Source organism: Bos grunniens, chromosome 17, assembly GCF_055505025.1.
Source record: "Bos grunniens cultivar Pamir isolate PY7600 chromosome 17, Bosgru_T2T1.0, whole genome shotgun sequence".
Taxonomy (NCBI): domain Eukaryota; kingdom Metazoa; phylum Chordata; class Mammalia; order Artiodactyla; family Bovidae; genus Bos; species Bos grunniens.
In genome coordinates this window covers 1,928,510-1,943,671 of record NC_141181.1, presented here as the reverse complement: position 1 = coordinate 1,943,671, position 15,162 = coordinate 1,928,510, and the positions used below count along the sequence as shown (strand labels likewise).

General features: G+C 36.4%; 1 protein-coding gene across 3 annotated transcripts in view; it reads right to left on the bottom strand.

The window, feature by feature from the left end:
* Nucleotides 1-15,162, bottom strand: part of TLL1 (tolloid like 1) — a 323,151-nt gene that overhangs the window by 143,260 nt on the left and 164,729 nt on the right. For all 3 annotated transcript variants that reach the window (XR_015144096.1, XM_086346186.1, XM_086346187.1), the window contains exons 3-5: nucleotides 14,505-14,585; nucleotides 12,848-13,000; nucleotides 12,214-12,331 (exon numbers count right to left, since the gene is read on the bottom strand). Coding sequence is in view for 2 of the 3 variants with exons in the window: in XM_086346186.1 (XP_086202312.1) it covers nucleotides 12,214-12,331; nucleotides 12,848-13,000; nucleotides 14,505-14,585 (352 nt within the window). In the remaining variant the exon portion in view is untranslated. The remainder of the gene's footprint in view (nucleotides 1-12,213; nucleotides 12,332-12,847; nucleotides 13,001-14,504; nucleotides 14,586-15,162) is intronic.

Genomic DNA, 15,162 nt, shown 5'->3' with positions numbered 1-15,162 from the left:
ACCTTATTCCTTAGTTGCTGTTCAGTCACTAAGTCATGTCCAGTTCTTTGTGATCCCATGGACTGTAGCACACCAATCTCCTCTGTCCTCCACTATCTCCTGGAGTTTGCTCAAATTCATGCTCATTGATGTTATCTAAACATCTTATCCTCTGAAGCACCTTCTTCTTTTGCCTTCATTCTTTTCCAGCGTTAGGTCTTTTTCAATGCTTCAGTTTTTCGCATCAGTGGCCAAAGTATTAGAGCTTCAACTTCAGCATCAGTCTTTCCAATGAATATTCAGGGTTGGTTTTCTTTAGGATTGACTTGTTTGATCTCCTTGCAGTCCAATGGACTCTCAAGAGTTTTCTCCAGCACCACAATTCAGTTTTTGGCACTCAGCATTCTTTTTGGCCCAACTATCACATTTGTTCATAGAAAAACCTTAGTTTTGACTCTACAGACCTTTGTTGGCAAAGTGAAGTCTCTACTTTTTATTTATACTATCTAGGTTTGCCATAGCTTTCTTTCCAAGGAGCAAATGTCTTCTGATTTCATGGCTGTGGTCACCATCCATAGTGATTTGGGAGCCACAGAAAATAAAATCTGTCACTGCATCCAGTTTTTCCCCTTCTATTTGCCATGATCTTAGTTTTTTCAAGTTGAGTTTCAAGCCAGCTTTTCCACTTTCCTTTTTCACCCTCATCAAGAGGCTTTTAGTTCCTCAAAACTTTCTGCCATTAGAGTGATATCATCTGCATATCTGAGGTTGTTGATATTTCTCCCAGCAATCTTGATTCCAGCTTGTGATTCATACACCCTGGCATTTCACATGATGTGTTCTGAAAATAAGTTAAATAATCAGGGAGACAATATACAGACTTGCTGTACTTCTTTACCAGTTTTGAGTGGGCCAGTTGTTCAGTCCAATTCTAAGTGTTGCATCTTACCTGCATACAGGTTTCTCAGGAGACAGGTAAGATGGTCTGGTCTTACCTCATCTCTTTAAAAATTTTCTGTAGTTTGTTGTGATCCCCATGATCAAAGGCTTTAACATAGCCAATGAAGCAGAAATAGATGTTTTTCTGGAACTCCCTTGCTTTCTTCAGGATCCAATGAATGTTGGCAATTTGATCTCTGTTTCCTCTGTCCCTTTGAAAACCCGGCTTGTAGATCTGGAAGTTATTGGTTCACATACTGCTGAAGCCTCGCTTGAAGGATTTTGAAGGTAACCTTGCTAGCATGTAAAATGAGTCTAATTGTATGGTAGTTGGAACATTCTTTGGCACTTCCCTTCTTTGACATTGGAACGAAAATTGTCCTTTTCAGGTCCAGTGACCACTGTGGAGCTTTCCATATTTGCTGACATACTGAGTGCAGCAGTTTAACAGAATCATCTTAACAGCATCATTTTTAGGACTTTAAAGAGTTCAGCTAGAATTCTGTCACTTGCACCACCTGTAATGCTTCCTAAGGCCTACTTGAATTCACATTCCACAAATCTAACTCTAGGGGAATAACCATATCATCGTGGTTATCCAGGTCATTAAGAAATTTCTTGTATAGTTCTATGTATTCTTGTCATCTCTTCTTAATCTCTTCTGCTTCTCTTAGGTCCTTAACATTTCTGTATTTCATTGTGCCCATCCCTGCATGGAATATTTTTTTCAGTTCAGTTCAGTTGGCTCAGTCATGTCTGACTTTTTATGACCCCATGAACTGCAGCACGCCAGGCCTCCCTGTCCAACACCAACTCCCAGAGTCCACCCAAACCCATGTCCATCAAGTCGGTGATGCCATCCAACCATCTTATCTTCTGTCGTCCCCTTCTGCTCCTGCCCTCAATCTTTCCCAGCATCAAGGTCTTTTCCAATGAGTCAGCTCTCCGCATCAGGGGGCCAAAGTATTGGAGTTTCAGCTTCAGCATCAGTCCTTTCAATGAACACCCAGGACTGATTTCCTTTAGGATGGACTGTTGCAGTCCAAGGGACTCTCAAGAGTCTTCTCCTACACCACAGTTCAAAAACATCAATTCTTCGGCACTCAGCTTTCTTTATAGTCCAACTCTCACATCCATACATGACCACTGGAAAAACCATATCCTTGAAGAGACGGACTTTTGATGGCAAAGTAATGTCTCTGGTTTTTAATATGCTATCAAGGTTGGTCATAACTTTCCTTCCAAGGAGTAAGTGTCTTTTAATTTCATGGGTGCAAATCACCATCTGCAGTGATTTTGGAGCCCAGAAAAATAAAGTCAACCACTGTTTCCCCATCTATTTCCCATGAAGTGATGGGACCGGATACCACGATCTTAATTTTCTGAATGTTGAGCTTTAAGCCAACTTTTTCACTCTCCTCTTTCACTTTCATCAAGAGGCTCTTTAGGTCTTCTTCACTTTCTTCCATAAGGGTGGTGTTATCTGCATATCTGAGGTTATTGATATTTCTCCCGGCAATCTGTACTCTGCATATAAGTTAAATAAACAGGGAGACAATATACAGCCTTGATGTACTCCTTTTCCTATTTGGAACCAGTCTGTTGTTCCATGTCCAGTTCTAACTGTTGCTTCCTGACCTGCATACAGATTTCTCAGGAGGCAGGTCAGGTGGTCTGGTATTCCCATCTCCTTCAGAATTTTCCACAGTTTATTATGGTCCACACAGTCAAAGACTTTGGCATAGTCAATAAAGCAGAAATAGATGTTTTTCTGGAACTCTTGCTTTTTTGATGATCAAGCAGATGTTGGCAATTTGATCTCTGGTTCCTCTGCCTTTTCTAAAACCAGCTTGAACATCTGGAAGTTCACAGTTCATGTATTACTGAAGCCTGGCTTGGAGAATTTTGAGCATTACTTTACTAGCACGTGAGATGAGTGCAATTGTGCAGTAGTTTGAGCATTCTTTGGCTTTGCCTTTCTTTGGGCTTGGAATGAAAACTGACTTTTTCCAGTCCTGTGGCCACTGCTGAGTTTTCCAAATCTGCTGGCATATTGAGTGCAGCACTTTCACAGCATCATCTTTCAGGATTTGAAATAGCTCAGTTGAAATTCCATCACCTCCACTAGCTTTGTTCATAGTGATGGTTCCTAAGGCCCACTTGACTTCACATTCCAAGATGTCTGGCTCTAGGTGAGTGATCACACCATCGTGATTATCTTGGTCGTGAAGATCTTTTTTGTATAGTTCTTCTGTGTATTCTTTTAACATCTCCAATTTTCTTGAAGAGATCTCTAGTCTGTCCCATTCTATTATTTGTCTCTATTTCTTTGCATTGTTCATTTAAGAAGACCTTCCTATCTCTCCTTGCTATTCTCTGGCACTCTGCATTTAGTTGGGTATGTTTTTTCCTTTTTTCCTTGCCAGTTAGAAGTAGTATTTCAACTTATTATTTATGGATCTATTATAACAGCTAATTATATATACTACATCGATAATAGAAAGAAAAGTGAGGTAAGTGGTAGGGAAAAAAATCAAGGAATTGTATTTTTGCTCCCAGTTAGATTTTTTAGTAGCACATTTTAATTTATACCTACATAGGCAGCTCAGATGGTAAGGAATCTGCCTGCAATGCAGGAGACCAGGGTTTGATCCCTGGGTCAGGAACATCAGCTGAAGAAGGGAATGGCAATCCATCTTAGTATTCCTGCCTGGAGAATCTCATGAACAGAGAGTTACTTGGTAGGTGACAGTCAGTGGGGTTGCAAAGAGTCAGACATGACTGAGTAACTAAGCATATATATATAGTTATTATTATGTACTGATATAGTAAAATATTAGATGTATCAAAATTTGCAAATTTTAGGAAGATTTAAACTGAAACATTTGGTACCATAAAACAATGATAATGAAACTGAAATATCTGAGGATCATACAGCAACTAAATTACCTACATTGAGTCATTCTTGCTGGTTAAAGTCAGAGAAGAAAATACTTTGCAATTCAAAATCCAGGAGACAGATAGACAAGCAATGAAGTTGATTTTTTAAATCTAAAACGGTCAATTCTTTTAATCTGAAACATCTTTTATTAGCAAAACTTTACCCATAAAATTTCTAATAAATAAAATGAGGTTTCATAATAGAAAGCAAAAATACATTTCACACTGGCTTTTACAATGGTCCTATGAAGAATGGGAAATGCATTGGTTAAGGAACAGAAGAAATCTAGATGCTCAAATGACTAAATAGCTAAATATATGCATATACAATTATGTACAACACTACAGGTTTATAAAAACATGGCTTTAACTTGTCTTAGTTTCTTTCTAATGTCATCCAGATTTGATGCTGTTTTCTTGTACATAGCTTTTGATTTTTTTATTTCAAATTTCAGTCTTCCTTTTAAAGCTTAGCCATTATAAGATCTACTTACCCTCTCAGAAAACTTTCACCACCTTTAGAAAAACCCACTAAGCCATAGACAGTAAGAAGGTAACTCAAAACCCACTATACTCTACTTTGACCTCAGACTAGTGGAGCAAAGTCAGTAAGTACAAAGGAAGTTCTCTATAAGCTTTGTGCCTTCCTCACAGCAGTCTCTTCTTGGCATAGATACAATTTTTAAATGTCCAGTCAGATTACTTCTGTGCTGAATATTATCCAATGAGTGTATTATAAATTGTGTCAACATTTAAAAATTATTGATTATTACCCCTCTCTAGGAGATAATTATACATCTCTACCCTGCTGACTGGGCTTAGTCATGTGACTTACTCTGGACAATATCATGTGAGCACAAACTGTGTTTTTGTGTCTATCTCTAGAGATAATTTTTAAGAGCAAATATGGTTGATTAAATTGCTTCTATTCTTTCTGCTATGACTGCAATGTTCCAAAAAAAGGCTTCTCCATCAGACTGGATACTGTATTAAATCCTCTTAAGTGAGCTACAGGCAAACAATGGCAGACATACAATAAGAGTAAGGAGTAGGTGTTTTTTGCTCTAATCACCGAGATTTGGGAGCTGTTAACTCATCATAAGGGCTTACCTGGTGGCTCAGAAAGTACAGAATCTGCCTGTCAATGCAGGAGACTCATGCTCAATCCTTGACTCAGGAAGATCCCCTGGAGAAGGGAATGGCAACACACTCCAGTATTTTTGCCTGGAGAATTCCAGGGACAGAGGAGCCTGGTGAGCTGCAGTCCATGGTGTCACAAAGAGTTGGATACAACTGAGCCTCTAACACTTTCAGTTTTCAATTTTATCACATCATAAATTGCCTAAGCTGACTGATATAGGCTCTCTATTTTGCTCAGAGGGAAATCTAAAGTACTTATATATATATATATATATATATATATATATATATATATATAAAGCCTATAAGATAATACAAAATCTTCACACATAAATATCTTACTATATATGTTGTTGTTTAGTTACTCAGAAGTATCATACTCTTTGCAACCCCATGAAATGAAGCATACCAGGCTTCCCTGTCCTTTACCATCTCCCGGAGCTTGCTCAAACTCATGTCAGTTGAGTTGGTGATGCCATCCAACAATCTCATCCTCAGTCATCTCCTTCTCCTCCTGTCTTCAATCTTTCCCAGCATCAGGGTCTTTTCTAATGAGTCAGTTCTTCCCATCAGGTGGACAAAATATTGGAGCTTCAGCTGCCTCATCAGTCCCTCCAATGAATATTCTGGATTGATTTCCTTTAGGATTGACTGGGTTGATCTCCTTGCTGTCCAAGGGACTCTCAAGAGTTTTCTTATTCTCTATATCTCATCTCATATTAGCATCCCTGTCACTCCACTTGAGCCATGAAGTTTCCTTGCTGTGTCCTGAGCATGCAGATTTACTCTTACTTCATAGTCTTTTTACAGTCTTTTTCTTTTGTCAGGAACTCTGTTTCTCAGATATCCACATGGCTTGTTTCACTTTTTCAAATTCTATACAAATACCTTTCCATCCCACTTCCACTACTTTTCTTTTGGTCCTAGAATTTATTGTCTATTAATATATTTCATATTCCATTTATGTTCATAGGTTTTTTGCCTGTGTACAAAAACTGTAAGCTTTTTGTGGGCAGAAAACCTATTTTGTTCACTGTTTTGGTCACTGCCAAAATGCCGGCTCCTAGAATACAGCCTGGCACATAATAGAGCTCAATAGATACAGAGAACAGTTGTTGGTTGCCAGAGGCAAGAGCTGAGGGTGGGTGAAATGGGTAAAATGTGGTCAGAGGTACATACTTCAGTTATTCCTGAGGAGGTAATACGCAGCGTGATGACTAAAGGTGACGACAGCAAAAGAGACACTGATGTATAGAACAGTCTTATGGACTCTGTGGGAGAGGGAGAGGGTGGGGAGATTTGGGAGAATGACATTGAAACATGTAAAATATCATGTAAGAAATGAGTTGCCAGTCCAGGTTCGATGCACGATACTGGATGCTTGGGGCTAGTGCACTGGGACGACCCAGAGGGATGGTATGGGGAGGGAGGAGGGAGGAGGGTTCAGGATGGGGAACACATGTATACCTGTGGCGGATTCATTTTGATATTTGGCAAAAATAATACAATTATGTAAAGTTTTAAAATAAAATAAAATTAAAAAAAAGAAAAAGAAAATTGAAAAAAAAATACCATATTATATATTTAAAAGTTGCTAAGAGAGTGGATCTTAAAAGTTCTCATCACAACAATAACAACAACAAAATGTGTAAGCTATATATAGTGGTGGATGTTAATTAAATATTGTGATGATCATTTCACAATATACACAAATCTAAACGCATGTTATACACTTAAAACAATATGTTATATGTCAATTATTAACATATCTCAATACAACTGGAAAAAATAAAAAGTCAAAAAAATAATAAATAAATATTTATTGAAAGAACAGAGCCCCAGAGTGCACGACAGAGCTTAGACTCTAGTAGTTAGGAGCAAGCATCCTTAGAAGTCATGGAAATGCTCAAGGTGAATAATTCAACATGCTCTTGCTGAGATTCCTCCTTCAGTTTGTCTCTTCACTTTTTCTATTAGTCTAATTCTATAAATGCCTTGCAAAACTTTTAAAAAATAATTTCCTTATATAAATAATAATAAATTTGCTCCTATTGTTTTCTGTTTAAGTTAGCCAGTCTTCATTGTTTGAGAACAAGAATCATGGCTAGCACACTTCCTCTGCCTAACTACAACTTCCTAGCATAGAGAACCCCTTAAGTGTCTGGTAAGTTGCTCCAGTCGTGTCCAACTCTCTGAGACCCCAGACTGTAGCCTGACTAGCTCCTCTGTCTATGGAATTATCCTGGAAAGAATATTGGTGTGGGTTGCATTTTCCTCCTTTAAGGGATCTTCCCAACCAGGGATCAAACCCTTGTTTTCTGCGGCTCCTTCACTGGTAGACAGATTCTTTACCTCTAAGCCACCTGGGAAACCCAAGAAAACACCTTACACTCAATATTATAGGCCCCAAAGTTAGGATAAGTGACATGAAATGAGAATTCAATAGAAAAGGATGGGTAAGTGACTACTGTCATAATCTGAATAAACAAAATTACCAAAGAGAAATGCAATTAAAACACATAAAATCTAGAAAATAAGAAAATAAGTTAATTCTAAGTCTGATTGTTTTTTGTTTTTTAAAAAATTATTATGATGATGATTTTATTTATTTATTTTTTTTACTTTACAATATTGTATTGGTTTTGCCATACATCAACATGCATCCGCCATGGGTGTACACGTGTTCCCCATCCTGAGCCCCCCTCCCACCTCCCTCCCCATACCATCCCTCTGCGTCATTCGGAAATCATTAAAAATTAGCATATAATAATTAAAGATAAAAATTCAGTTACATAAATCTCTGACTTACAAAGAATAAAATCAAATAACTTCTGTTTTAAAATGGTCTCACTTTTTTCTGATAATAATTAGTAATATTGTAAAATAGATAAACACCAAAGAAGGTAATAGATATTCACTGAAAAATATTTATTGCTCAGGTTAAACCTTTTGCCAATATAGATAGAGATTAAAGCCTATGACCACTGTAGATGAAGCAAAGATATCATATATCTAGAAACATGCATATGAATATATATATATATACACAGATATGCAGAACATAATGTATAGTTATAATTCAACTTAAAAATAGGAAATGCACTAGAGTTAAATAGCAAAAAGTTATGATTTCTACATTTTTCTTTTAAAAATTTTATTTCCACACTTATCAATAGCTTGATATGGAATTAGACACCCAATAAATATTTATTGAATAAAAATTGACTGTAGCAGAATACTAAGGGAACTTTATGCTCTAAATTATATAGTCAATTCCATATTTAATAATGGGCTTCCTTGATGGCTCAGTGGGTAAAGAATATGCGTGCAATGCAGAAGACACAGGAGATGTGGGTTCAAGCCCTGGGTCAGGATGATACCCTGGAGGAGGAAATGGCAACCCATTCCAGTATTCTTGCCTTGAAAATCCCATGGACAGAGGAGCCTAGTGGGCTACAGTCCAAAGTGTTGCAGAGTCAGACATGAATGAGTGCAAGCACAGACAGATAATTTAATAACTCCTCAACTCCTAACTTCCCTGGTTGGGAAGATCCCCTAGAGGAGGAAATGGCAACCCACTCCAGTATGGAGATTATTTCAGGTTTTATTTTTAAAATTTGCAAGAGTTACAAGTTGTCTGACTTAATAGGTAAACTCAAGTCAAAGTGATGATAATAAGAAGTAATAAGATGCATTTACCTTCCAAATTAAAGCTAGAAACAGAGCAGACAAATGTTGCCTTTCATATCAATGGCACCACCTTACAGGTTCTTCATATTCAACAATACTAGGTATTGTTAAATGTGATATATTATATGTCACATCTCTTATAAGGAAAAAAAACCCATTACTGAGTCCAGTAGAGCATTAAGTGTTTGACTCAAAATATATCTTATTTTAGATGTTTTTCACTATATTGTGCAATATTAACTGTCAAACTCTGATAATTTAAATTAACTTTTATGAGCTATAAATGCAGCAGCATCATGGCAAAATATCACTATTTCATGAAATTTTGGCCAATAATGGCAATTTGAAATAAAATTTAGAAATCACAAAATGATTAGAATGATTAGTAGGCCCTGATTAACTTCAATAAAAAGTATCATCCATCCTATCATTGAAAAAAATAATACGGGGCAAACTTTGATCTGGAAAATTAGCACCAAAACTAACCACCACAGTGCAACGTTACTATTATAACAGTAACAAGTAAACTCAAGGGTCTAATTTCAGGAATGTAACTACAGATTTAAGTATCCTGGGGAAAGTCAACCTCAGTTTTCAAATCCCTAAATTATTGAATACATGTTTTTCAAAACCCCTTTAAATTCTTACATTGTTTTATTTTAGGATTATACACAATGAACTTCAGCTGACACGTGAATTGCTGACACTCACCTGATAGCCACCTCTAAAGCAGTGTGCTGGGTGTCATGAGGAACACAGATAAGCTCCCTGCCCTCATCATTGACGAAGGCAGACATATGAGCCAACAGTGGAAATGGAGTTATGATAGCTGTTGTACAGCAAAGTATCACTGTGGATAGCTCAAAAATGGGTGAGAATGAAATATATGAAATAAAATAGTGAAATGGAAAACTTTGAAAAGAGCCAAATTAATAAAACGAAATGAGTATATATATATATATATGAATTTGTTACAAACAGAAATTGATCAATAAAATAATTAAGTGGCACTTTGAATGTATTTATTCTACAAAATTGAAGGGTGGGTAAAGAAAAGATGTACTGATCTGAATATGTTGTATATTTAGAAATATGTAACCTGAGCTATCGGAGAAGGCAATGGCACCCCACTCCAGTACTCTTGCCGGGAAAATCCCATGGATGGAGGAGCCTGGTGGGCTGCAGTCCATGGGGTCGCTAAGAGTCGGACACGACTGAGCGACTTCACTTTCACTTTTCACTTTTATGCATTGGAGAAGGAAATGGTAACCCACTCCAGTGTTCTTGCCTGGAGAATCCCAGGGACGGGGGAGCCTGGTGGGCTGCCATCTATGGGGTCACACAGAGTCGGGCACGACTGAAGCGACTTAGCAGCAGCAGCAGCAACCTGAGCTATATCCACTCCTATTAGATAACCAGAAGGAAGGAAGGATAGTCTAGATTTAGACCTTTATTCCCTTGTAGCTCAGTCAGTAAAGAATCTGTCTGCAATGCAGGAGACCAGGGATCAATCCCCGGGTTGGGAAGATCCACTGGAGAAGGAAATGGCCACCCCTTCAGTATTCTTGCCTGGAGAATCCCCATGGACAGAGGAGCTTGGCAGACTACAATCCATGGGGTTGCAAGAGTCCGACACGACTTAGCGACTAAACCATTGTATATAAAGAATTAGAAGAGACTTCAAACATAATCAAAACTTATCAAGAATAAATAAAGTAAGTTAGAAGAAAACACTGTAAATAATTCATAGGTAAAACATTAAGGCATAATCCAAAATAAATAGAAAAATAAAAATGTATCTTTTTCCTTAATGTCAATTAATAGGACCAAAATTAAAACTCATTACTTTTTAAGTTAATTTAAGTGTTCTAAGAAAATATGATGGGACAAAGCCAGATGATGTAGTGCCCCCAGTACCTAGTGAAATATATATATTTTTCCCAACTCAAGAATATATGTCATTAGGGCAAGAATTATTTCCTCCAAAGGATTTAAGCATTTTATTTAAATTCCCCATATGAACAATAATAGAAGGTATCAAATAGCTATAGCTGATTAGAGATAATTCCTCTTTATAGAAGAATTTCAGCTAAAATTAGAAAGAATAAAAGAAAACAACAACATGAGAAAATGACTTATTTTCCAGTGATGGGGACTTAAAATTGAGGGATGTGGCTGTCACCACTTGAATCCACTGATAAATCTTCGAATCACTAAAGTGGTAGGTGCAGGAACATGTGCCTCTTGATGTGATGTGGTATAAAGTAGACAGTGTGCCCTATCAACTAATTTCAGCAAACAAAAATGGAAACAATTTAAATACTCAAATATTTAAATATAAGTTCCAATTAACTGGAAATACAGGGGGAAAGGGTTTCCCTGTTGGCTCAGACAGTAAAAGCATCTGGCTGCAATGCAGGAAACCCAGGTTAAATCCCTGGGTCAGGAAAACCCCCTGAAGAAGGAAATGGCAACTCACTCCAGTATTCTTGCCTGGGAAATCCCATGGATGGAGGAGCCTGGTGGGCTATAGTCCGTGGGGTCGCAGAGAGTCGGACTCGACTGAGTGACATCACTTTCACTTTTCACAAGGGGAAAAGTGAAAATTTTCACAATGAAAAGTCTTTCTTACACTATACAGAATTGCTTGGAGGACTGCTATTACTGTAACTTGGCTAGATTATGGGATTTGTGAAGAGATGTGGTGGCAGAAGAAACAGTAAATGCAATTTGTGGTAAATGTTATATCCAAGAATCTAGATTTTATTCTCAGGCTGGCATTTCCCAAAATGTGTTCTGGGATACTGATCACATTCTTCACTATTAGAAGGATGAGATGGCTGTTCCCATTTTAAAATAAGTTTAAGGGACACTGTATTCTATATTCCTTTAAATTGGCTGAATATTAGCAAGGTATAGCACCCTACTTGTAGGAATACTCACTGAAATTTAACACAGCATTTTCACAACTTACAGGACAGTTGTGAAGAGTATTGTTATCACCCTATAAGAAGCAAATCTATGAAACACCACTGTAGGTTGTTAAAAACACTGAGGAATCTCAAAAAGTGGAGCATTTTGCTCTCACTGGTATTTTTTGAAGTTAATTCTAATGGCAGTGAATTGATATGACAGGAGAGCAGTTGAAATAGACCAGGTGTGAGAAGACAAAGGCATGAATGGACAAGAGGACTGACATGGAATAAAAGTGGAAACAAAAAGATACAGTGGATATCAACAGAAACAATGTGTTGAAAACTGAAAATCACTGAAAACAAAACTGAGGTTTCTAACTCAGGTTAGTGGGCAATGCTATCATGTATTTGGAACAGAAGGAAGGGCAGCTGCCATGGTGGAGGATGCACAGAGGTCTGTGATCAAAGAATACATTTCTTTAAAACACAGTATTCATTTATTCATACGTTTTTATGGGCAAAAGACTAAGCAAATATTTAAAAAGTGAATCTTACCTATGGATTTTTTTCCCTCCTATGTTTACTTAACTCATTCCCTGGTTCTACTTACCCACAAGGCCTATACGTGAATACAATGTAACTCTCTTCATCCCCTCTTTCAATGAAAGTCACACATGTGTGTTTTTCCCAGTGCCTCATGGCCTGCTTGAACATGGCTCGCTGGCTGCCTGGAAAAATGGCATGACATTAATAAAACAGTGCCTGTTCCAAAGAGAAGTCTGCATGTGGCTCTTCTGTCCCGAGTCTGGCTGCACAGATTAGATGCCACCACTATAATCAAACCAAAGAATACTAGCTCCAAGCACCACAGTGAGCCATTGTTGAGAGTGGACACTGTCTTCAGAATCACTAGGCATGAGCTTACTGTCTCGACAAGTATGTGTGTACAAGGCTCCATGAACAAAGATATGTATTGTTCTTGTCAACTGAAAAGAGCTTCTAGATTTAATGGGCACATTTGAAACTCCTTTTAAAAACCAGAATAGTTCTTTAGATTCTTAGAATTAAAGACTATATCTATGTTTTTAAATTTCAAGATATGCTGACAACTGAGGTGAATGGAATCTTTCTCATATTTAAGTTAATACTACATTTTATGTATTAGTATTCTATAAAAATATATACTTAATCTATGTAATAATCGTTATTTCATTATCAAAATAGACCCTCTGGGAATATCTTACCAGTGAAGTTGCCTCCTATGACGTAAGGAATAACACCTCCAGGCCACACTCTTTCAGTCCTTGATGTAGCAGCCCTGGGAACTCTATTTTTCTCACTTTGCCCTGAGAATTTTAGTGGTAATTTTTCCTTAACTGTGTTGTTTTGCTCCAAGCCTGCAGTGACATTTAAAACATTCTGTGAAACAGAAGTCCTTGGTCAGAGAATCATTTACCTCTTAAAGGACAAGTTAAAATGTCTTATTTACATATTTATATAAATATGCCTGAAATCAAAATGTATTAAAGAAAAACTTCATTTATATTATATACTTGAGTAAAGTGTTAAAATATTTAAGTAGTTTAAAAAATACTATTTCCTAATGCTCTCTCTATAAGCAAATTTTGATGACTGTCCATACAACAGCTTACAGTGGATAGAAGCCAAGTAGACTCTGTAAGGTGCAGAAAAATTCTTTTATGTATTCTACTTTACTAGAAAACTAAGAAAGTCACCAATAGAATTAAAAAGACATTTTTAAAAAGTCTTACTTTGTTCAAAACCTTTCTTAGTCCTGCGAAACCTCTAATCCTTTAAATCAGAATTGATATTCTATTGTACAGATAAAAACTGAATATTACACAATAGAGATAGTAAATGAAATAAGGATAATACAGATATGGTCTCAGATTCTGGGACAATGGGCTACATCTATTTCAATTTCCTAGGGACTCATATCCAGACAACAGTATGATTTAGAGACCAGCACACAAGGTGAGCAGGCCCACATAAAACGCAGTCTGCTGTGGAGCAGCTTTCAGGTCTGCAGTCACGAACTTTTCTCGGTAACCTTTCACAATTTTTTGTTATGGTGTTATTTTTCCTACACTTTCGTATTTACTTTTCTTATTGATATATCATTGTTGATACAAATGGCTTACAGCTTCCATACACTTCAAACACAATGAACATTGAATGTATGCCCCTGATATTTGTGTCCCTAACATATCTAATTTTTTAATATCCTAGAGCAAAGCATCTTCACTTGGAAAAATTAATTCTTGGCATAATTAATTAGTATCAATCAACTGAAGGAAAGTTAGGATATGAACTTTGAACAGGAGACTTTAAAAAGAAACTCTAAAATCCACAAATAGTGATTAATAAATTCAATATTAAAAATATTTAATATTTTAAATATTAACTAATCATTAATCCAGAAAGCAGTTTCCCTGAATCTTTTCCTATACATAGTTTTGGAAGAGTTAAAAGTATTTTTAATTGTTTTTTAATCTAATTTATCAGTTTGCCAATTTATTTTAAGTGGATTTTGTTTCAAAATAAGCATTCATATTTTTTCATTTGACAAAAACTGATGTAGCTCCATGCTTGATAAAATCACCTTACTGTGATACCAATTTTTTGGAAATAAATATCAACAGTAAAATAAACACCTAATGCATTTTTTATTAAGGAGGAGCTGAAAATAAGTTAAAATAAATGTCCCCAACTAAGTTCCAAAATCTTCCATCACATATCAACCAAATAAAAATGAATAAAGGACTCTCCCTTAGCATATATCTTTCCATACTTCGAATCTTAATGGCTAACTGAACTGCTATGAGTATAATATTCACTGTACAGCAACTCAAGAGTCTGCAACTTTAAACATTGATATACCAGAGCCAATTCTTCTTATTCTGTCTATAAGTTGGTAGAGGGCCCCTCGTTTCTTTGACATACCATGGTCTCCAAATCCACCTTAAAGAGTAAAGGAAAATAGTTAAGTTAAATTCACTGTAAATTAAAGTTCTTGTAAATAAGCAATAGTAACATGTTACATTGATTTCTCCTTGGACATCTCTTTTTATGTGGTCTTATGTAATTGCATTAAAGTAATAATATCCATTAATCTTGGAAGAGGGTAAAAATTCTGCAATATGTTCGGTAGGAACCAATGAAATACTGTAAAGCAATTATCCGTCAATTAAAAAATTTGCAACTAAAACTAAAGAGGTAGGAGAAAATCAGAGAGCAATCTAAATGACTTTATTTGGACATCGTAGCAATTGAGTCATCTATTGACAATTTAAAACATTTTTTTTCACTGTGAACTTTACAACACATAGTATTATATAGGAAGAGAACCAAATTGTTCTGCCATGTTGATTGCATTCCAGCTATTTTCCCAATGCAAACTAAATACTTTCAGATGGCAAATCAACAAATGAAATAAAAACACTAAAAGAGCATGAGGTATGTCAATTTTTTCTCAATGAAACTGGAAAAAGAAAAAAGCAAGTATACAGTGTAAATTTTGCTCCAAAGCTTGGAGCAA